At 36.3% G+C, this 24,202-nt stretch overlaps 2 protein-coding genes across 3 annotated transcripts in view; one reads left to right on the top strand and one right to left on the bottom strand.

Moving 5' to 3' along the window:
* The window catches only part of TMEM209 (transmembrane protein 209), a 39,212-nt gene extending 24,189 nt beyond the window's left edge, over positions 1–15,023 (bottom strand). Inside the window, exons 1-6 of one of the 2 annotated variants that reach the window (XM_008588146.1) lie at positions 14,953–15,023; positions 13,753–13,889; positions 13,564–13,622; positions 12,481–12,612; positions 11,703–11,944; positions 1,915–2,116 (exon numbers count right to left, since the gene is read on the bottom strand). In XM_008588146.1, coding sequence (XP_008586368.1) covers positions 1,915–2,116; positions 11,703–11,944; positions 12,481–12,612; positions 13,564–13,622; positions 13,753–13,889 — 772 coding nt within the window. In that variant the 5' untranslated portion in view covers positions 14,953–15,023. Of the gene's footprint in view, positions 1–1,914; positions 2,117–11,702; positions 11,945–12,480; positions 12,613–13,563; positions 13,623–13,752; positions 13,890–14,849; positions 14,902–14,952 lie in introns of those variants that run through there. The other variant, XM_008588145.1, reaches the window with a different exon arrangement.
* A 2,412-nt stretch (positions 15,024–17,435) lies between these two features.
* On the top strand, positions 17,436–23,894 carry SSMEM1 (serine-rich single-pass membrane protein 1). The gene is made up of 3 exons (XM_008588147.1): positions 17,436–17,618; positions 21,630–21,684; positions 23,398–23,894. The coding sequence occupies exons 1-3, from the start codon at positions 17,436–17,438 to the stop codon at positions 23,892–23,894; spliced, it is 735 nt and encodes a 244-aa protein (XP_008586369.1).
* The last annotated feature ends 308 nt before the right edge of the window (positions 23,895–24,202 follow it).

Raw genomic sequence — 24,202 nt, forward strand, 5'->3', positions numbered from 1 at the left:
AAAAAGAAAAAAAGAAAAAAAAAAAAAAAAGTAGATGGACATAGATATACAAGGCAAATAGTAACTACATAGAAATTAGTATAGCTGTGTTAATGTTAGACAAAATAAACTTCAAGGCAGAAAACCTAAGAGATAAAGATAAAAGGCATAATTCACCAGAATGATATTAACAATTCTGAACTTACATGCACTTAACATAATTTCATATATATTTAGCAAACCCGACAGAATTACAAGGAAACATTTAACGGGAGACTATCAGAGGAAGATTTTGACGTATGTTCTTAATAACTGGTAGATCAAACAGATAAAAATTAGTAAGATAAAGAATTATGACTCAATGAAGAAATATGACTCAAGAAGCATGACTCAATGAACAAATATGGAGACCCAAATTTAGAAACTATGCATTCTTTTCAATACAACAAAAACCATTCATAAAAAACAATCGTATCACAGGCCTAAAAGCAAGTCTCAACCTTCAAAAACCCAAAATTAATAGGTGCAGATCAGAATTTCTAACGACAGTACAATTAACTTAGAGAGGGGAAAAAAAGATAACCAAGCTTATTCAGACTTGAAAATTAAAGGCAACACCTATAACACTTCCAAACAACAATAATTCTTCTAAATAACTTGTATGGGTCAAAGGAGAAATAAAAATGGAAGTCGGAAAATATCCTGATATCACAAAGATGTGTAGAATGTACACAGGTTATTCTTTGTACTCTACATAATTTTCAGTAGATTTGAAATATTTCAAAATTTAAAAAAAAAGCATGTATCAAAAATAACAAGATTAATATTGATTTGTTTCTTTAACATTTGTGGCATTTTCAGGCAAAACTAAATTAAAAATCACTGGAGAGACTTCAAGCAACACAAAAGAGCTATGGTCCATTAACTGGTGTCCTTACCATGGCCATACTTTAGCACCTCATGTGCTTTCTGTGAAAGTTCCTCAGGGGGAAAAATCATTCAGCTCAATAATCTAATTTGGTTTCAAATAATTGACTTAGCAATAATCAAATCCACTCCCAATAGATTAAGATTTGCTAACACTGTTTCCCAAGGTAAACTGTAGGCTTTAAGGAAACACTAAAACACAAGTTTAAAAATGTCCTGAAAAACAGGAGCACTTGAATAAATACATGCTCTCTCCCTTCATCCTGCCATACCACACCAACCTTACAAAGGACTACCCGAAGACACAACTATCATTTTTACTATGTACTACTCCAAAAACATTATTTTATAGTCTCAATTTTAAATAGAAATTATAACTTACATTACATAAAAAAGATTTCAGTCATACTGTAGATGAGAAGATCAAGATTTCTCAGTTCAGCTATATTTTCTTTTAAATTTGGTGAACCTATTTCTTTATTATTATCAAAACTTAAGTGATTGTACATACCCGTGGAGTACAGCCCTGAATACCTGTGTGCACTATATGATGCTCAAATCAGGATAATCAGTGCATTTAACCTACACAATGTAATTATTTTTGTGGCCTTTTTTACCAATTTCTTGCTAACCTCCCCTCCCCCTTCCCCACCTCTGATGGTCTCAGGTCTGTTCTCTCCTTTCGAAAGTGGTGAACCTAATTTTAACTGCATAAATTATATTACATATAAAGGACAAAATGTATTTCTCTCCTAAGCCACACAAGATGTATTAGTGAAGAAGACTTACAAATTTACATACAAGTATGAAAATAATACAAATAATTGATTAAAGATTATGTAAAAAGGGTTGGCCAGTTGGCTCAGTTGGTGAGAACACGGTTACAACACCAAGGTCAAGGGTTCTGATCCCTGTACCAGCCAGCTGCCAAAAAAATAAAAATAAAAAAGGATATGTAAAACGACACCAAAAATATGTATATTAGATATAAGTAATATAAATGTGTACCCAGCTTAACTCTATGCTGTTTCTCTTCTTCATTTCTAAGAAAAGTGTCCAAAGTCCGTAGGTCTGTCATGTAGTCTTCTTTGTCAGTAGGTGAGTTATAGACGGTGGGTGAAGAACGGTAGCGAGATCTCAATCCACTGCTTTCCACTGGTCCAACAGTAGTAGGGTATGGAGAAGAAGGAGAGGGACTAAAGCTTGCCAACTAAACAAGATTTTAAAAAAAAACTTTATTTTTAATTGAAGTTTATTTTTCCTTTGGTTTTTGACTTTTTAGAAGCGTCAAACCTAGTAAAATGACCAAAATCCAGAATACTGACAACACCAAATGTTGATAAGATTGTGGAACAATAGGAACTTTCATTTATTGCTAGTGGGAATGCAAAATGGTACAGCCATTTCAGAAGATGATTTGGCAGTTTCTTACAAAGCTAAACATTCTCTTACCATACGATCTAGCAATTGTGCTCTTTGGTATTTACACAAAAGAACTGAAAACTTATGACCATACAAACCCTGCACATGGATGTTTAAAGCAGCTTTATATTCATAATTGGCAAAACTTGGAAGTAATCAAGAAGTCCTTCGGTAGCTGAATGAGTAAATTCACCTATGAATGACATTCAGGCAATGGAGTATTACTTAGTGTTAAAAGGAAAGCTGTGAAGCTATGAAAAGACACAGAGAAACTTAATGCACATTGCTAAGTCACAGAAGCCAATCTGAAAGGCTACGTATTTATGATTCCAAGTATATGACATTCTGAAAAAGGCAAAAGTATGGAGACAGTAAAAAGGTCAGTGGTTGCCAGGAGTTTGGAGAAACAGAGGGATGAATAAGTGGAGCATACGGGACTTTTTATTCTGGATGATAGTATAATGGTGGATACATGTCATTACATATTTCTCCAAACCCATAGAACATACAACACCAAGAGACCCCAATGTACTCTGAGCTAATGAACTTTGGGTGAACATGCCAATGCAGGTTCATCAATTTTAACAAATATATCACTCTGATAGGGTATACTGATAATGGAGGAAGCTATGCATAATGTCTGTACCTTCCTCTCAATTTTGCTGTGAACCTAAAACTGCTCTAAAAAAGATTATTTTAAAAAAGTAACACATGAATATTTTTAAAAATTAAAAGTATGAAGAAAAAAGTAAGTAACAACTACAACCTCACCACCCAGAGATAATACAATCCTTTTTTCATATTTGATGTATTTTTAAATCTTTAAATGTACACAGCTAAGTCAATATAGTTTTGTTTTTACATAATTGAGACAATGATTTTTAGCTTTATATCCCTTTTTTAAGTTAGCTAACCATTTTCTATAAAAATTCTTTATAAATATTACCCTTACTGGCTGTGCAATATTTCAGTGTCCAAATAGAGTCATGTGCTGCATGATGATGTTTCAGTCAATGATGGACTGCAATATGAAGAATGATGGTCAGAGCAATAGGCTGTACCGTATAGCCTAGGTTTTTTTTTTTTTTTTTTTCCTTTTTGTCTTTTTTCGTGTCCGGCAATGGATCACAACCCTCAGTGTCGCGCCCGTACCAGACCGGGACCGGCAACGGGATTGCAACCCTCAGTGTTGCACCTGCGCCTCGCTCAGCCAGTGAGCGGGAACCGGTCTGTATGTGGGATCCGAACCCTCGGCGGGAGCATCCGCCGCGCTCCCAAGCGGCACACTGTAGCAGTGTGCCACCTGGCCGGCCCCTAGCCTAGGTTTGTAGTAGGCCATACCTTCTAGGTTTGTGTAAGTACAAGCTATGATGTTCGCACAACGAGATCACCTAATGATGCATTTCTCGGAATGTATCCCTGTCCATAAGTGACACATTACTGTATACCATAATTTATTTTTACATTCTCTTATCCTGGACACTTGGATTGTCTGCAGTTTTTGGACACTGTAAATAATAGTATGATGATTATCATTGTATATTATATATGTCTTTGCTTGAGTTTCTGATGACCTCCTTTAGGACACATTCCTAAAACTAAAATTATTTGGTCAAAGCATATGAACATTTAAAAATACATATTCCCATCTATTAAATAAAATTGTTATACTAAGTTATACTCCTATCAGAAGAGGAGTACCTATTTTGGTATATGTTGATCAGCATTAGAATATGTTTACTTGATATACAAGAATTTTTTCTAAATGTACATTTAATTTGCACTTATACTCGTGAAGTTAAACACTTTAAAAATAAAATTACTGATCACTATTTTAGTAACTGATACCTATTTTAATAAATGTTTATTCAAGTACATTGACAATTTTTTTCTATTAGGGTTTCACAATCAATTCATAATTAATTTGTAATAAATAAAGGATTAACAAGTCTCATTATAATTGTTTAATGCTGTTTGAAAACAAAAATTTTAATCCTCTTCCACACTGATTTTTCTTTCATTTTTAAATTAACATAATAAATCCTTATATTTTTATTTTTCTATATTTCTTAAAATCAATGAGTAACTTCATAAACCTACCCCAAAAATGGATTGGGACTGACTGAAAATGCATATACCTTAAACATTAATGTTAGAAGACAACTTTGTAACAGTATCTTTCCATCTCCAAGAAAGTGTTCTCTCTTCATTTAGCATCTTTCATACTTCTTGATAGTATTTATATTTGTTTTTTATATAGGCCTTCCATACACTTCTAAAACTGAATCTTGGGATCTCATGTTTTTAAATCAATTATGAAAGGAACTATGAAACCCCTATTAGGTCTAATTAAATAATGCTGGTATATAACTATAAGCCATTGATTTTTGATATTTATCTTATAATATCCAACCATTTAACTGAATTTTTAAATATTAAAATGGGTGTTTTTTTAGGCTGGTCTGTTAGCTCAGCTGGTTAGAGTGCAGCCTTATAATACCAAAATCGTGGGTTCAAATCCCCAAACTGGTCAGCCGCCAAAAAAAAAAAATGGTGTTTTTTTTAGGAAATACCTTTTCAAAATTTAGTTTTTAAATTAACTCTTGAATACAATGTATTCATAGATTTCATGCACTGATGGGATAAACATTACTTGGTCATCAATTATCCTTTAAAATTTATTGTAGAAAAAACAGTTGTATTAATTTTTTGTGAATTCAAATAGAATAGAAAAAAAAACTCGGTTTCTCCTGCTATACACACTCAACAATCAATATAGTCTGGCCGGTTAGCTCAGTTGGTTAAGAGTGTATTCTTATAACACCACAGTCATTTGGATCCCCCTACCCGTCAGCTGCAAGAAAAAAAAAATCAATACAGAAGACTTCCGTGACTAAACGTGTGAGTTCTTTCCTCCATACACCAAGCAAATAATCAATTCTGCAAGACACCAGCTGGCTATCTCTAATTCAGTTAAATTCTGACACTATTTGGAGACAGCGTCATATCCCACAGGTTGAGGGGCTCAGATCCCAAGACTGACCCCCTCCTTTCAGATGCCAATTACAAGTCCTAGGTTGTTTTTACTGGCGCTACTGACCAAAGAGCTATAAACTGGGGTTCCCACAACCCTCTCATTAGGTTCAGTTAATTTGCTAGAGTGGCTCACAGAACTCAGGGAAACACTTACATTTAGGGGTCTATTATAAAGGATATTACAAAGGATACTGATGAACACATGAAGAAATGGACAGGGCAAGGTTCAGGGGAAGGATCATGGAGCTTCCATGTTCTCTCTGGGAGGGCCACCCTCTAGAAACCTCCGGTGTTTAGCTCTTTGAATAGTGTCCTCATGGGTTTGTATGGAGGCTTCATCACATAGGCATGACTGATTAAATCACTTGCCACTGGTCATCAACATAACCTTCAGCCCCTCTCCCCTCCCTGGAGGTTGGGGGCTGGGGCTGCCAGCTACCAGTCATCTCATTAGCACACAAAAAGATGATTATCACTTTGAAAAATTTTTTCCAAGAATTTTCAGAGTTGTATGCCAGGAAACAGAGACAAAGACCAAATATATATTTCACAATATCACACAAATGATTATTTAATTTACAATTTTCACATTTATATTCATAAATAAGATTGTCGCACTGTCTTCTTTTTTGTGCTTTCTTAAAGTTTTATTATATTCCATAAAGTGAACTGAGTAATAATTTGGTAATAATTTATACTTCATTAAGTAGTTCTTATACATTTGCCAGGCACTGTGCTAATTATGCTTAATATACATTGTCTTATTTCATCCTCTTAGTAATATGTAAATATTACTACTGTACTTATTTTATGCGTTTAGGTAACTTGCTCAAGATAACCAGGTGCCAGCATCTAGTGAGGGCCTTTGTGCTGTATCATCTGATGGTAGAAGGTACAAGGGCAAGACAGCAAGGGGGGGCCTAACTAGCTTTTAAATCAAAGCCCCTCTCTCCATAACTAACCCACTCCTGCAATAACGACATCAATCCACTCATGATGGCAGAGCCCTCATGACCTAATCACCTCCTATTAGGCCCCATCTCCCAGCACTGTTGCACTGAAGATTAAGCTTCCAACTCATGAACTTTGGGGGACATATTCAAACCACAGCATCTATTTCTTAGGTAATTTTGGCATTTTTTTCCAGAAAAATAATTATCCATTTCATTAACTTTTCCAAGTTATTAGTTTGGTTTAAGAAACACTTATGTAGCATCTACATTCCATACACTGTGCTAAGGAAACAAAGATGAATAAAAACATATAATTCTGTGCTCAGGGAGGTTATAGTCTAGTAGAAAAAAAGACTAGAGTAATGTTATGGACTGAATGTTTGTATCCCCCCAAAATTCATATGTAGAAGAAACCTAGCCCCCAGTATGACTATATTTTAAGGAAGTAATTAAGTTAAATGAGGTTATTTGGTGGAGTAGGGGGAGCATCCTGATCTCACAAGATCTCCTTATCATAAGAGATGCCAGAAAGGCCATGTGAGGACAAAGCAGGTGTCTGCAAGCCAGGCAGAGCCCCCTGAAACCAAATAGGCCATAACTTTGATCTTAAGACTTCTAGCCTTCAAAACTGTGAGAAAAATAAATTTCTGTTGCTTAAACAACCCAGTCTGTGATATTTTGTTATGGCAGCCCAAGCAGACTAACACAGTAATTATTTTAAAATATAATGCTAAGGAATGTAAAATGGTACAATGGCTATGAAACCCCAGTATGGCGTTTCCTCAAAAAATTAAAAATAGAATTACTATATGATCCAGCAAGTCCTTCTTAGCATATCCCCAAAGAACTGAAAGCAGGTACTCGAACAGTTATTTGTACAACCACATTCACCGCAGCATTCATTATTCACAACAGCCAAAAGGTGGAAGCAACCCAAGTGTCCATCAGCGTATAAATGGATTAACAAAATGTGGTATATTTACGCAATGGAATATTATTCAGCCTTAAAAAGGAAGGAAATTCTAACACATTACAACATAGACAAACCTTGAGAACATTATGTTAAGTGAAACAAGCCAGTTATAAAAAGACAAATAGTATATGATTCCACCTATATAAGGTACCTAGAATACTCAAATTCATAGAGACAGAAAGCAGAATGGTGGTTGCTAGGGGCTGGGGTGAGGAAGGAGTAAATGGGGAGTTACTGTTCAATGGTTATCAAATTTCAGTTTGGGGAGATGAAAAAAGTTTTGGAGATGGATGACGGTGATAGTTCATAACAATGTGATGCACTTAATGCTATTGAACTGCACACTTAAAATGGCAAATTTTATGTTATATATGTTTTACATCGTAAACAAGTAGGAAAGGATGATCTTAAGGATATTTTGAGCAGAGAGAATAACAAATGATGAATAACAGCATAGAAATGTGAAACTCTTATGGTAAGAGCACAGAATAGCTATTACCATAAAATGTAAAAATATTCATTTACATTTTAAACTTCTCTGTATTTTTTTCTCAGTCCCCTTTTTCAATTTCTCCTGAGGGCTGCACTTTACTTTCTTTGATTTGACAGATTTGTCTATTTTATTAGATTCCCATGCACACAGAGAAAATCTCTTAGATAAAAGCTCATTAACATTTGCTTTTATCATTATTTTAAAAAATAGCTTTTTTGAGATATAACTCACATACCATACAATTCACTCATTTAAAGTGTACAACTCAATATGTTTCAGTATATTCACAGCGCTGTACAATCATCACCACCATCTGATTTTAGAACATTCTTGTTCCCCCCTCAAAAAACCAAAACCCATTAGAAGTCAATCCCCATTCTTCCTCTTCCCATCCCAATCCTAAGCAACCATTAATCTTTCTGTCTCTATAATAATTTGCCTATTCTGGATATTTCATATGTAAATGGAATTATTCAATATGTGGTCTTTTGTGACTCGCTTCTTTTCACTTAGTATGGTGTTTTCAAGTTTCCTCCTGGTGCACCATGTTTTTTCTTTTTTTTAAATTTTGACTTGAATTCTTAGTGCAACTATTTTCATCTTTTAAAAATGATAATGAAAGCATTTAAGGTTAAGAACATACCAGTAAGTGCAGTTTTTACCATATTAATAAATTCTGATATTTATACATTCTTGTTTTCTTAATAGTAAACTTTATTTAACCCAACAATTATTTGGTGAGTATTTTTTAAATTTCTAAAGGAGGAGTTTTTCAAACTTTTACTTTAAATTTCTACTATTAGTTGTGTTTTGGCCAGAAAATACAGTGTGTGTAATTCCATGAACATCTTAAAAAGGTGAAATGGTCAATATATTTATCAGGGCAGTCTTATTAAATGTTGCTCAAATCTTTTGTATCTTTATTTTTTGCCTACTTTATGGAACACAGACTGATAATGCTAAAATCTTCCACTACAATTGTATTTATTAATTTCTCTTCATATTTCTAAGGGTTTTCACTTTACATTTTATGATGCTATATTATCAAATGTATAAGGATTGGGACTATTGTATCTTCATTATGTATTATTTCTTTCAGCAATTTAAAATGATCTTTTGTCCCGTATAACGTTTTTCTCCCTTAAAATTATACTTTCATAATAATATTTTCACCTTACTTTTGTGTGTTCCTAATATATCTTTGACATTTTTACTTTCTTTTGATGTTTTCTGGACATATCTTTTAAGATTTTAAAACAAGAAAGATTATTAAAGTGAAAAATCTTAATTTATCATTTTTTCCATCTAATTTGTAAATGGTAAGTACAAAGCAGAAGAGATAACTGGAAAAGAGTGGATAGGAAAAGAGTGGTAGAGTGAGGAAAGACTATTTCTTTAAAAATAAACATTGTACTTGATATTTTGGTAGTGTCACTTCTTTTATACAGATAGAATATAAGCCATGATTTGCCTGTTTCTGAAGGAAAAAAGCAATAGTGTTTGACATTTTTTTGTCAACTCTTTTAACACTGACAATCAATAGTGAAACTGCTATACACAGCACTAAAAGGGACATATCAAGGGAATATAATGACCCAGAAAAAGACCCTCTAATACATAAGATTATATATAATACTAAGGAGGAATCACAAGTCAATGAAGGTAAGTTACTTAACTTATGGTACCAAGACAACTAGTTATCAATTTTAGCAAAAAACACAAAAAAGAAAACTTTATATCACAGAGGGGGGAAACCAATTACAAAAGTGAGAAAATTTCTAACTTTACAACAGACAAACCACAAGAAAGAGATAAACAAATATGATTATTAAAAATTTTAAATTTCGGGCCGGCCCGGTGGTGCACTGCTACAGTGCGCCGCTTGGGAGTGCGGCGGCGCTCCCGCCGAGGGTTCGGATCCCACATACAGACCGGTTCCCGCTCACTGGCTGAGCGAGGTGCGGGCGCAGCACCGAGGGTTGCGATCCCGTTGCCGGTCCCGGTCCGGTATGGGCGCGACACTGAGGGTTGCGATCCGTTGCCGGACATGAAAAAAGACAAAAAAAAAAAATTTAAATTTCTATATGCATATTTCTTAAATCCCATAATTAAAACAGTAATCTAAAGAAAAAAAAAATCAGAGGATACACACCTGAGAAAATGGGTAAAAAATGAGAACTTCTTGATTTAGTAAACTCAATCTTGCAATAAATAAATGTTAAGTTACAACAGACTACTTTCATCTTTCTTATTAGCAGAGACGTACAAAAAACAAAGATGGTCAAGAGTGTGGTAAAATGAATACTCTCATACATTTCTGTGACAATATAAATTGGTATAATTCATTTAGGTAGCCACCACCCCATCCCCAATTTATCAAGAACTTTATGAACAGAGCTATTTAATGCAAATTAATAACAGTTCTTAAAAAATTAAAATAAATATTCAAGAAACTATGGTATATCTACTACATGAGTATTAAATAGTCATTAAACAGATTATTTTGGGGTAGTAAGACTGAGTAATTTTCCTTCTATTTTATTTTTCTAATTTTCTATAGTATGATATAGTACTTTTCTTGTGAAAACTAATTTTTAAAAGTCATATTTACCTATGGGTTATGAATTATCACTATATATACACTTTCTCATAATATTTAACTTGTACAAAATTTTCTAAATTCTATCACCTGCCAAAATTAATTTTAATGTTGGGTAACCAGTAGTATGGAATTTCATTACAAAGAAATATTATATAAAATGGTAAGGGCAGACAGTGCATTGGCAGACAGTGCGTCGGTTTCATTTCCAGACATTCCTTTTTTAACTAGAAGTTATAGAGATGCTAGTCCAACACAATAGTGACAGCATCTGAAATGATCACCTTCTTTCTGTCTTATGCTTCAGGTAGCAGTCAAAATTTCAATCTGTCAATTCTGCTTCCATTAAGTCTTAAAATTAGAGCAAAAGCCCATAGTACTGTGGGAGCAGGAATAAAGGTTTCTACTCTTTCCATGGAAAGTATCTGCGGTGGTTTGAATGCTCCCCCCGTCATTCGAAACTCATGTTGGAACTTAACCTTCAATGTGGTGGTGACAGGTGGGGCCTTGAAGAGATCATTGGATCATGAGGACTCATGAGTGGATTGATCCTTTCAAGGGGTAATGGGTTGATGGTTTAATGAGTTGTCTGGGTGTGGTTCTGATGGCTTTGTAAGGAGGGCAAGAGAGGAGGTTAGCTTTCTCTATTTCTTGCCATCCTCATCATGTGATACCCTGTGATGCTATGGGACTCTGTATGGAGCCCCCATAAAGCAGGCCCTCACCAGATGTGATCTGGGGTCCTTGGACTTCCCAGCCTACAAAATTGTAAGGAATTAATTCCATTTCTTTATAAATTACCCAGTTTCAGGTATTCTATTATAAGCAACAGAAAACTGAGTAATACAGTGTCCATACTCAAAAGTAAAACTACACGACGATCCCAGTTTTTAGATAAGAAGATAGTCTAACACGATAAAAAGCATTTAAATTTTATAAGGGTATATACAAAGACTTCACTCACGTAAAGAAGCAAAGAAAGAAAACATGAATAAAAGAAACTAAAGTAAAAAATTATCATAGTTTCAACTTTAAAAATTTTAAAGACTACTGAAAGATCCTAGACGGTGAACCTTAGTTCATTATCTTTGCAAGTGCTAATTTTTTCTTTCACTTTAAGATGTCATGTAAAGAACTTCTGACTAGGTGTCAGGAAATCTGCATTCTATTCTTGGCTCTTCAATGGGCAATTTGGGCAAGTCAATTACACTGTTCTTCAGTTTCCTCATCAATAAAATCAGAAGTTTAAACATAATAGATTATTTTCAAAGTATTTCCCAATTCTAAAATAATGTGATTGGCCAAGAGAAGAGTCATTACCTTATTATAACCACTGACAGGTGTGTAGGTCACTCCAGGACTGTAAGAACCACTGCCACCTGAGGCCAGACCTTGTAGTTGAGGGCTGTATCCAGTCATACAGCTGGTGGTGAACTTGGGACTGGTACTGGGTGAACGAGATGGGCTATAACTCAACACACTCTGACCCTGAATTGAAGGGGAAGGTGGAGAGGGAGGGATTTGGGATGCTGCCAGATCATGTGGAGGAGTAGTCTGTACCACTAGAAGGGAGAAAGAAATATATATATATATATACACACACACACACACACATATGTACATAAATATATATTTGTACATAAATATAAGTATATATTTATGTACAAATAAAATTTCTATGAAAACATATTTAAATAACTAATAAGTCTTTTTCTTCAGAAAAAAGGTAAGTAACAGAGTGACTTGTTTGTTAAATTACATAAAGTATTATTACCAAAGGACACAAATTAGTTGTTTACCATTTTCAGAGTTCAGAATAAGAAACTGGCTTCAATGCAGCAAGTTAGTCTTTTAATTGTAAATGAACAGTGGAACAAAATTCCATGAGGTTGCTGAATGTTTGTTCCATTCAATTTGTACAAATAGAAAAGGTAATCATTGGTGTTAAGACAATTTATTGTAGACCTGCTTAATATAGTTGAACCAGCTGGCTTTAAAAGTCCCTTTCCAGCTCTGAGTCTATGAAAGGGAAAATTAAATTGAGAAAGATTTATTGCCAACCTTTCCCCCACCTTTTCAAGACATATAAAACACTTACCAGCTGTTTTCAACCCTAAAAGTGTTTGTTGTCCAGGGCTAACAACCAGACTTGTTGGTGCCACCGTGTATTTGAAATATTTCCAAAAATCAAATAAGGCATTAAGGCTGAAGAGAGATGCAAGGGCAAGCTCTGGAAGAGAACAACAATTTATTTGGAAAAAAAAAGGTCAGGCGGTTGGTCAGTTAGCTCAGTTCGTCAGAGTGGTGTTATAACTTCAAGGTCAAGGGTTTGGATCCCCATACTGGCCAGCCGCCAAAAAATAAAATTAAAAAAAAAGATAAAAGTAAAAAGCGGGGAGGCCACTTATGGGGCGGAGGAGACAAAAACTCTCCATACTTTAGTAAATTAACAATAACAAAATTGAAAACTACTTTCTTATTCCTCATAACAGCTACCATTTAGTGAATGTCTATTATGTACAGGGCATTTACCAGTGAATTTTAAACTATCACTAATCCGTACAATAAATATTTTCACCTTCATTTCAAAGATGAATCAACAGTCATTGAGAAGCCAACTAACTTTTATGAGGGCAAGATTCTAACTTAGCAGATTTCAAATCCCTGGCTCTTCCACTTGCCACACCACCTCCCTATGACAAACTTTAGATTACTGTGTATAGACTATGGAATTTACTTTGACATCCATGAGGATTCTTTATACCCATGGACTATGAAAGAGCAGATAGAGGAGAGGAAGGAATAAGGAAATTAAGGAAGGCATCCATGGAGCAGAAAACTGGGCTGATCTTAAATGGTGAAAAAGTAGAGACATAGAGAAGGTATTTCAGGAGAGTAACAAATACAGATCTCATCCCCTCAAACTTTATTTTTCTTCACAGAAGTCCTAATTACCTGAAATTGTACTGTTTATTAATATGACTGTCTCCTGTACTAGAAATGTCCCTACCGTAAGGGCAGGGTTTTACCTTGTTCCACTCCTGCTGTATTCCCAGTTTGGGGAACGTGGTAGGCACTCAAATATTTGTTGAACAAAGGAATAAACACTAAGCTGAATTAAACCTGAAAGCAGTTTTTCATTGGCAGTAAATGTCAATTATAGTGAAAATTAATTACTTACCAATATACCAGAGAGGCCAGTATGTCACATTATAATACGAACTAATCAACTTTCCAGTCCTGAAAAAATTAAAAAAGCTTTTCAACAACTTTAAAAAAACACCAAAAATCAAAACAAACACAAAAACCTGTGGAATGGAACCAGCCACTGGCTTCTTAAATTTTCCTCTTTTTTAGCTGATTAACTTACATTTCAGTATATATCATTCCAGCCATAGATACATTTAGGAGTCCCCAGGCTAAAACCACTTTCCTAGCTTCTGTTTCTTTTCTCATCTTGATGGTTCTGTCAATAAGGGAAGCACTAGGGTTTGGCTCCCCTTGCATCTATTAAAAAACAAAAAGCACAGGAATTGATTAAAAGAATTAATTTTCTTTTCTATGTAAGAAACCAAACTTTTGAGTCCTTTATGAAATAAAAATTGTACACACTTTCCCTAATCTTTAAAATGTCTTACCAAAACTTTTTCCATTTTAATATTATTATATGAAAAGGGAATCCTAAATTACACCTTCTTTATCACCATGGTGTAATCAACAGAGAACTGGCTGGTTCTTTCAGAGAACAATTCAATACTTCCCATACATACAGACGTCTTATTTTGTAATTTAAGGGTTGATGACTTCGTCTGCAAATACTCCGGATTTTGTCTTTGGAGTATGTCACAAGGACTAGGCCAAAGGCTAACTTAAGAAATTCAAAATACTCAGTTTTGGAGAAAATGTTCCATACATGCTATCCATCATAGACTCTCCTCCTACAATCTCATGCAGAAGCCATTACTATCTACGAACGTAAACAACTCTGCACTCGGACTGCTGGAAGCCAGGGGTCTCTTTTTTGTGTGCTCGTAAAATATAAGAATTTTAGTTTAGAAGGGCGGGTACGGTGTGAAGGGGATAACAGGGAGAGTGAGGAAAAGGGTCCGTTCAGTTTTCGTCCGCACTGGGATTTACATTTCCTTTGTTTTGCTAGGCTCAACTCTTGCATACAAGTGGAAAACTTGTTCCAGCTATAGGGAGTCGCCTCCCAGAGCCAGAGCAGTCCCCTTCCCGCCACCCAGCTCCCGCGTCAAAACTCCCAGTCCAGGGAGCTTCCCTTCCCGGCTTCCTCAGCACACACTTTAGCAATCACTATTGCTTCTTTCCTCCTTTCCACTACGGGTGGCGGGACGCCTAGCCACATCTTCCCCTGGCTGAACCCCGCGCAGATTAGCAGGCGTGGAACTCCCACAGCTCGCGCAGATTCCACCTCCAGGAAGCACAAAGACGACCCCAAAAACCCACCATGTTCTCCAGCCGGAAGCCACTGGCTCGCGCCACTCCCTACTGCACATGCGCGAGTCCAAGCGCTAATGCGGAGGAAACAAGCTACCGGGTCTACAGTTACCGGAAGTAGTGGGCCTTCTCTTCTCGCGAGAAGAAGAGTGGGTGGAAGGACGGGGCCCGGGGCGTTGCCGGGGAAACGACTCTCGGGTTTGTGGCTGTCACGCGGCTGCGGAGAGAAACCTGAGCATCAGGATTCTGACCATTTTCTAAACCCGCAGTAAAAAGTAATAACTATAGTGCAATGAGTTTTGTACATATTAATACAATTTTAGCTTTCTTAGGGCATTTATGGACTCACATTTGTAAGCAGATTAAGTAGGATACCAGAGTGCGTGATAATGTATCCAGATACCATCAGCAATGACAAAGCATTTCTTTCCCTTGTGTTAAAAAATATATATATCATACACATTATGATATATATGTATATGATATATATATATATCGAGTTCTGACTCGATGTAAATTCTTAAATATCCATGTAGTAAGACTGCAGCAATAACGACAACAAAAAAACACCAAAATTTGTTTTATTGAAGTTGACAGTGGTTTTGAGGTTTAAATAAAAAATTACTTTAGTTTTCCTGCATATTCTTTGCAAGAACTGGTAATCGTGAGGAAAAGGTTCATCAGGGTATTGAGTTTGGTTTTATTTAACAAATAAAAACGCCTATCGTGTGCCACTGAGCCAGGCGCGGGGACTTAGAAAATGAGAGCTGCCCGCTTGCTGCCCCGAGGAGCTCGGCCTGGGGGATGCCCGCAGGTGCGCTAGGGGGCAGGTGAGGTGGTCGCGGTGAGCCCCAGGCGTGTCCAGACCAGCCACGCTCCTGGCGGACTTCCTGGAGGAGGCGACCTGCCTGAGGTAGACTGCCAACAGCCAGGACGAGCAAGGCTTGGGGACCTGTTCCGTCTACGGAGTGTGCCCCATAATAAAAACATTAAGCCATGTCACAATAAGCTAGTGGATTGTCATATCACAATAAGCTAGTGGATTGTCATATTACCAAAATTTTTCCTAAAATGATTGTATAAAAATAGAAGAAAATGAAGTTTCCTTGTGGTATTGCATATTAATGAAAATCTTCAGGTATGCTGTGCGCTTAAAGATCTAACAGATTTTTTTTTAAGTGAGATTTTACTCATTTTTAGATTGCCTATGCATCAATGTTGTTTTGCTCATTTTAAATTTAGAGATGAACTAACTTGAAAATTGTTCTAAGTAAAAGTGTTCAGTGTACAATCAAAATGTACATCTCCCCCATGTCTGACTCTTCACTGAGAACAAATTGTATACATTTGATGTAATTCATAACAAGCGCATCTATATTTTTCCCTCTTAATGTAAACTACAAGCTACTGTGCATTTATTCAACGTTTAAAAAAGAACACTACCGGGCCGGCCTGTGGCTCACTCGGTAGAGTGCGGTGCTGATAACACCAAGGCCGCGGGTTCGGGTCCTATATAGGGATGGCCGGTTTGCTCACTGGCTGAGCGTGGTGCTGACAACACCAAGCCAAGAGTTGAGATCCCCTTACCGGGCATCTTTTAAAAAAAAAAAAAAAAAGAACACTACCGGGCGGGCCTGTGGCTCACTCGGTAGAGTGCGGTGCTGATAACACCAAGGCCGCGGGTTCGGGTCCTATATAGGGATGGCCGGTTTGCTCACTGGCTGAGCGTGGTGCTGACAACACCAAGCCAAGAGTTGAGATCCCCTTACCGGGCATCTTTTAAAAAAAAAAAAAAAAAAAAAAAGAACACTACCGAGCAAATTTGATAGGCAGTTGGCATTATGGTACAATGCTGCACTCTAATCATAGTTGGTATGATACATTAGGGCTGCCATAACAAATATCACAGCATAGTTTAAACAACAGAAATTTATTTTCTCACAGTTTTGGAGGCTGAAAGTTCAAGAGCAAGATATCAGCAGGGTTGGTTTCTCCTGAGGCCCGTCTCCTTGGCTTGTAGATGGCCACCTTCTCTTGTGTCCTCACATGGCCTTTTTTTCTGTGGGTCTGTGTCCCTGGTGTCTCCTAAGTACACCAGTTGTATTGGATTAGAGCTCCACCTACGAACTCATTTAACCTTAATTACCTCTTTAAAGGGTCTGTATTTAAATACAGTCCAATTGGAAGTGAAGACTTCAACATATTAATTTTGGGGAACCAATTCATTCTGTAATACATTAGAACTCTGTGTGTTAATACACAATGGTATATAATACATATAAAAGTGACTGAAAAAAGTAGGTGTGAACCTTAGACACTTAAATTTAAAGATACAAAAATACAAGTTTCAGGACAGAAAGATCAAGACAGAATGCATCATATTTGAGGTATGGGGGAAAATACCATAAACTTTCATGGAAGTAATTTGGATAAATCTTGTAAAAACTTAGAAATCCAAGAAACCTTTGCCAGTTCCTATAACTGTTGCTGAAGTGTGTGTCATAATAGGTTGCCAAGGAAGTTGTCATGAAGTAAAGTAGTCCCTAGTCATCTTCATCCCTCTGAGCTTGTTTTATTTTCTAAGCAAGAGCCATCATGGGAGACCTTTTTTCCTTATTCTGGGAGGTGGATCCTCCCCCCATACCTTTAAGTTTTACCATTCCGAATCAGGATTATGAATGTTGCAAGGATGACTCTTGTGGGACAATAGGGAGCTTCCTGCTTTGGTATTTTATCATCATATTGGTCCTGATGATCTTCTCTCGGACTTCTGTCCTGGTAGGATATCCTTTATCATTTTAAATAATATGTTTACTGTATACTAGGGGATTTTCCATAAAATAAATTCATCTCATTTTGATAAAACTACATTTTTAAAGATTGTTTTTTAGTTCTAAAAATAATGCAATCTCATTCTAGAGAATCCAAGAATTTAGAAAAAGATGAAGAAGAAAATTTTAAACTATTGCTATCCTATTTCCCAGAGTTGAACTGTTACTGTAACATTTTAGAGTATGTCCTTCTAGCTTTTTTTCTTTTTCTGTATGCCAAATATCTCTCTCCATCCCTCTATCTTTAATCTTACATGGTTGGCATTACGTTGTATATATTTTCATATCCTTTTTTAAAACTTAATAATATATTTTAAACACTTCCCTAAATTATGTTCCCTCAGCAGAACTGTTAATGACTGCATAATTTTCTGTCTGTAGTTGCACTGTAAAAATTCTGCAATTTTGAAATATTTAGGCTGTTTGTAATTTGTCCATATGCTATGTAACGCTGGGATAAAATTTCTTATTGGTTAATGACTTCTAAATTCACTTTGTAGCCATGTAATTCTAATCGAAGACACAGAAGTTGTCATATTGATAAGATATATGTTATAGGATTTGGGGGTTCTTAGAACCAGGCAACATACTTTCTGCATAGAATAAGATGCAGGACTAAACTAAACAGAACTAAAGTCACCACTCTTGACCACGTACTAGCAGAAGAAAATGCCATCCTTTTAGGAATGAGATAGTCCACTTTATCAGGACTGTGATGCCCCAATGTGCTATGAGTAACCAAGCTCTAATAAATAACTGATGTGAAATCCTTGCTGGCCATTGATACCAGGCCAATGATGAATCAAACCACCATGATTTAGCATTATAGCCAGAGCCCTGGGCTGGCAATAGTCAGCTAGACTGAGTGCTATATTAGCTCTGGGTAGAGAGGAGAAGGTTCGTTATGTCTATGCCAGCTGGATTCTATTATAATAATCAAAGAATCCCACCCCCACCCCCACCTCCTGGCCAAGAAGAAATTTCATCTAAGGTCTAAATCTTAAGATAACTACTTTGCCAAAAGGAGATTTAGAATAGCGATAGCTTATATGTGTCTTAGATTCCCTAGCTAAGTATATTGAATTTGTCTAGCCTGGCAAGAAAAGCTACTTTAAAAAATTAACAAAAAATTGAAATTGATCACTGGCAATTTCATCATGAAGACCACTTTAGAGGTCTAATCTATTCCTCTGCTCCCTTGCTTGCATCAGCTCTTTGGAGTCATAGAGCTCTGATTGTCAAGGACCTCAAGAGAGAGCATGTGGTCCAGCCTCCTATTTGCAGGCAAGTAATACCAGCCAGTCTCCAAGAAAAAAAAAAGAGAGAGAGCTGTAGGCAAGTAAGATATCATTCCCCGCCCCCCAACCTCCACCCCGCCACACACTTTTTTTGTATTGATAAAGCCCATGGAAAAATGACTTGTCCAAGGAAATTAAATGACTTGTCTAATGTCACATAAGTGGTTAGTGACAGAAGGGTAATAGACTCAGATTTCCTGCCATATTGTTTGTTTGCTTCAAAGCATAGTTTGAAATGTTGAATTAAATCTATTCAGCGCTGATTAAAACCTTAATTATCTTAGAGGTTTCGTCTTTCACTTTATACTCTCATGGCAGCTACAGTCGGCTGGACTGCTTCTTCTGAAGGGTCCCAGATTTGAAATCTGAGAACCATATGAGAGTTAGTCAAGGGGGATGGAATTTTTCCTTCACTTTGAACTTCTTCATTTTCTCTGCTGAACTCTGAGCCTTTATTTACAAACCTTGAAGTAATGGTTAAAGCACGATGGAAATGTGGTGGTAATTATCCTACAACATGAAGCACACGGATTTCCTCTGGATTTGCCACTTTTTAAGACCCATTTGCCCTTTTGCTTTAGTTCATATATTTGTTTAGTGTTTATTCAGATTGCTAGTGCTGGTACTTTTCTGGACAATACTAGTCCAAACTTTTTATTTTGCAAATGTGGAAACTGAGCTTAGGAGACATTAAGTGGTTTGGTAAGATCACAGAGTTGGTTAGTGGCAGAAAGGCACAGCCACAGCCCACATTTTCTACCCTGCCCCTCAGGGCAGGCACTGCTGCTGTTTTCACTCACTAAGTCACACACAAAGACAGTCAATAAAATGCTTTTTGTAACCACAGTTCATATGATTCCACTTAGCTTAATGCAAAATATTTCTTTGATTTTGTGGTTATATTTTGATTTGACATCAGATGTAGAAGCCTTCTGTGGAAATGATATAAATGATATAAACCTGATAAGTGTTTTTAAACACCTTCCACCCTCCATTACAAAAGTATGCTTTATAGAAAATGTGGAAATTAAGGGAAAGTAGACAAAATAAAATAAAAATCACTCCAAATTATGTAGAAATAACCAACTACCATTAACTTTTAGGTTTACAAACTTCCAATATTTTAATAATCCTCTCCATACATATTAAATTTAAACTATTTAAGGTCCCTGCCCAAGCATTTTTTTTTTTAAAACAGGCATCCTAAAAGAAGACTCCTCTCTCAAGGTTTTCAGGAATGACTGGGGTAACCCAAAAAGCAAAGAAGTACCTCATACTTGTCTGCTGTTGTAGAGATCAGATATTAAGAAAGGAATGGGTCAAGGATCTTAGAGTGGAGGTACAAATACCCAAATATGGCACTTTTCAACCCAAAGGAAGTTTGGCTTTCTACATAAATTCATTTTTTTCTAACTGCAGACAATTTGAAAAGATTAGAAGGAAAAAAATTACTGTTTCACCACATAAAGCCAATCATTGCTACCACTTGTATACATTCCTTAAAGTCTTTCTTCTTTTCATATTTTCAGCCAACTTGTGATTACACTGCATGTACAAATCTGTCTTGATTTTTAACCCAATATTGTAACATACTTATTTCTTCATGTTATTACATACTTTTGTCATAATATTTACTACTATGTATGGTATGATTATGCCACGATTTACTTAACCATTACCTACTTTTGAATTTTGAATTTTATATTATCCTAGTTACAGTGTAATAAATATTTCTGTGCACAAAACTTTCTCTCTTTGGGGGGTTATTTCCTGGTGATAGATTCCCAGAAGAATTGTGTGTCAAAGGTGTTAATATTTCTAAAGTTTTTGATACATTCTGAAAGACTTGCTTTATATTTGTATCTTTTGGTAAAAACCATTTAGAAAGTGAGACACTAATCTGAAAAATGAGACAAATATATTTGTGGAGTATTGGTGCAGAATATTTGAAATTGGAACCGTTCAGAGAAATCCATTTATTCTGGTATATTCACAGACAATATGTTATGGTTGCATTTTGGAGGAAATGTTCTGAAGGATTAAAGAATTATTAAATTCATGAATTCAGGTAAAGATATTTGTGTATGTAAATGTCTCTTATTAGACATCTTAAAGAACTATCAATAATGTGACCTGGTCAAGTGTCCTTAAAAAACTAATTTGAAACTAATCCGAGTACTATCAAATATGTTTTAAAATATTTCTCTGTAATGTAAATAGGTACAGGAAAACTTTATGACCTATAGCTCCTTATCAATCTTTGTTGAAATTCTTTGTTTTATTTTGCTTGATTCAAAACATTTTGGTAGATTCTGCTATCAAAGCACGATCCTACTATAGGATCACTATAACAGGGACTCAATAAGTACTTATTTAACTGCTCTTTTTGTCAAAGGGCCTTGGGCAATACTGGTTTTTTTGTTGTTTGTTTGTTTGTCCTTCTTGAGACTGGCCGCACCGTGCTCAGCCAGTGAGCGCTGTGAGTGCACCGGTCATCCCTATATAGGATCCGAACCCGCGGCGGGAGCGCTCCTGTGCTCCCAGCGTTGCACTCTCCCGAGCGCGCCACGGGCTCGGCCCGGCAATACTGTTTTTTAACAAGTAAATAGTGAAAAACAACTAACTGAAATAACTCTTACTAATCTATATTTCTGAAACAGATGTCTAAGAATAAAAAGGATGAAGACAGTGGGGCAAGTGCTTCAGTAAGTAAAGGTGAGAGCCAATGCACATTTGGTATTATTGGGCTATGATGAGAAAAATATGAGCTAAGTGTGGAAGGCAAACAGCAGAGGTGAACAGCCGAGAGTGTTGTAAGGCTTCTCTCCACACCAGTGAAGGCCCACTGGGTGAGCTCCTTGCTTTTCTGTTCCCTAATGCGGGACAGCTTAGTGGCTTCAGCACAGTCACTAGAAGCTATGAATTACTGGTAGGTAGAGCTCAAGCTCTATTTTTATTCCTCAGTACTCTCCCTTCACATGGTTTGCCCTTCACACACCTTCATTGTTAGTGCCATGACAGGATTATGAGCTGTATATGACTTTTTTTTGATAACCTATAAGCAGTGATGTGCTGGTAAATGTCTAACAACTGGCTCTCCAAAAAATGTGTATATATGTGTGTATATATATGTTTGTTAAAATTTTTACTGATGTAAAGGATGTATATCACAAAATTCATAAATAATAAAATATACAATACTCTTCATGGTAAATTCCATATAGACAACTGATTCTCACAAAATGCTCTCCTTGATTTTTGGCAGACCCTTGCATCCTTAGCCAATCCCTGGCTATAGTTGATGAACAAGTGTAGTTCCAGCATAAATGTTATTTTCCTTTATGTTAAGGAGTAGATGAAAGTGAAACAGAAGATGTATGCTGGAACTTAACTTGGTTGTCAATGATATGAGTGAACTTCTTTGCTGAAACAGAGATTAGTTTTAGAATAATGGAAGAATATTTTCTCATTTTTGGTGCTATTCACAATGTGGTAGCTACAGGCATGACCATAAAATGTAATCTACATTACTAATATATTCTCCATCACTTTCCTAAGCCTAGGCAATCAACACCAACATACATCAAGCCCTGATGTGTAATGTTTGCTTATTTCCATGGTATAAATACTCCCACCAAAGCTGGTTTCAAGCTACTGACATGGTACCAGTGAACAAGGAGTTGGGAAGAGATGCACAGGAGCACACCCTCACATAGTGTTGCCGACATCCAGATACAATAGACGTAAATAATGTTAACAGCATATGTGTAGTAAGATAATTAGGAAGTGATGGGTTTCAAGTACTTGTTACCTTTATTCTTAGTAAATTGATCTCATTGTAAGTTTGTGTAATTTATTTTTTTTTAAGACTAGTCAAGTGCAGTAGTGAGAAAGGGGAGAAGAGTAGAATGAGTTCAGTCTGTAACTGACCATGAACAGTCAATTGAGATAACTCATTACCTTTGAACCAGCTTGATTTAATTTTTAATAATGGCTGTGTTTAACCATCTCATCGCATTCCTGAAAGTTTATCCAGCTCTTATAAGCTGGTGCAAGTCAACTCCAGCACACCACTGCATAAGGAGAAGATGCTTTTCAGTTCCTGCTACCCAAATCACATTCATATACACACTCGAATCTTTAAAACTTCAAAGCAAAGGAAAAAAAGTGTCTTGATCTTATATTTGGGGTCTGTAAAACATCAAAAGTGGTATGCCAAGCATCTGACCCCTCCGGTCTGTAGGACATGGGGTATGCTACTAGAAAATGCAGTTAGCTGCCAACACTTGCGAATGACTAGGGAAAAGGGGTGGCTTGACCATTGATCACTAATAATGAGCCCACATGTGCCATGGGCTTTCTTAGGCAATGTGAAGTTATAGCAACCATCAATGTGCCTAAATTGTTAATTTGTTTTTTGGTTATTAGCAAGCAAAGATACTTCCTATAAATGGCAAAGCAATGATGATGCCTGGGACTCTTCACAAATGATGAAGAAACCAAAGCAGAGCCAACTTACCCCTGTAACAGACTCAGAAGTGGCTTTGGTCAATGCCTGTCTGGAACAAAGACGATCTAGGTGTCATTCTCAATTGAACCAGGTGAATCGGATACAACACGACAGTGATACTACTGAGTGTGACAGTGAAGAATCTAACTCGGGAGCCTCCTCATGGAAGGAGAGTGAAAGTGAACACCACCCATTATCAGCAAGTATTAAGAGGAGAAAAACAGATCAGAGGCAAAGGAATCTGGGAAATCATCATGTCAGGGAAAGGCCCTGCCTCCGCTGCAAAGCCATGAGAACCAATGAATGGTTGGCACGCCATTTCCTACAGAACATTTCAGTAACAACCCTAACGAAGGGAGATACTCAAGAGGAAAATTCCATACCTGACATTAACACAAAATTCAGTACATTTTGAATTTTATAAAGTCCTTACCTTACTTCAAGCCAAGTGAAAGAGATTAATAAAACATGAAAAATCACCAGAGCTCTGGGTGAGGAGACTTTTACAATAAAGTCTCTCTGCTAGCAACAAAACCACACTTGGAACCCAAGAGGTAAAATTTCAGACAATTTTGTGTTAAAAAAAAAAAAAGGCCAGTTAATTTGTTTATAGCACCATTGGAACACCAAAGATCTGCATTCACTATGATTTTTTTATTCAAAAGAGCACAAGACAGATATTTTATGCCTTGAGTGTATGTATTTTGTTTATATCTGTAATAC

Source organism: Galeopterus variegatus, unplaced genomic scaffold, assembly GCF_000696425.1.
Source record: "Galeopterus variegatus unplaced genomic scaffold, G_variegatus-3.0.2 Scaffold4685, whole genome shotgun sequence".
NCBI classification, from domain to species: domain Eukaryota; kingdom Metazoa; phylum Chordata; class Mammalia; order Dermoptera; family Cynocephalidae; genus Galeopterus; species Galeopterus variegatus.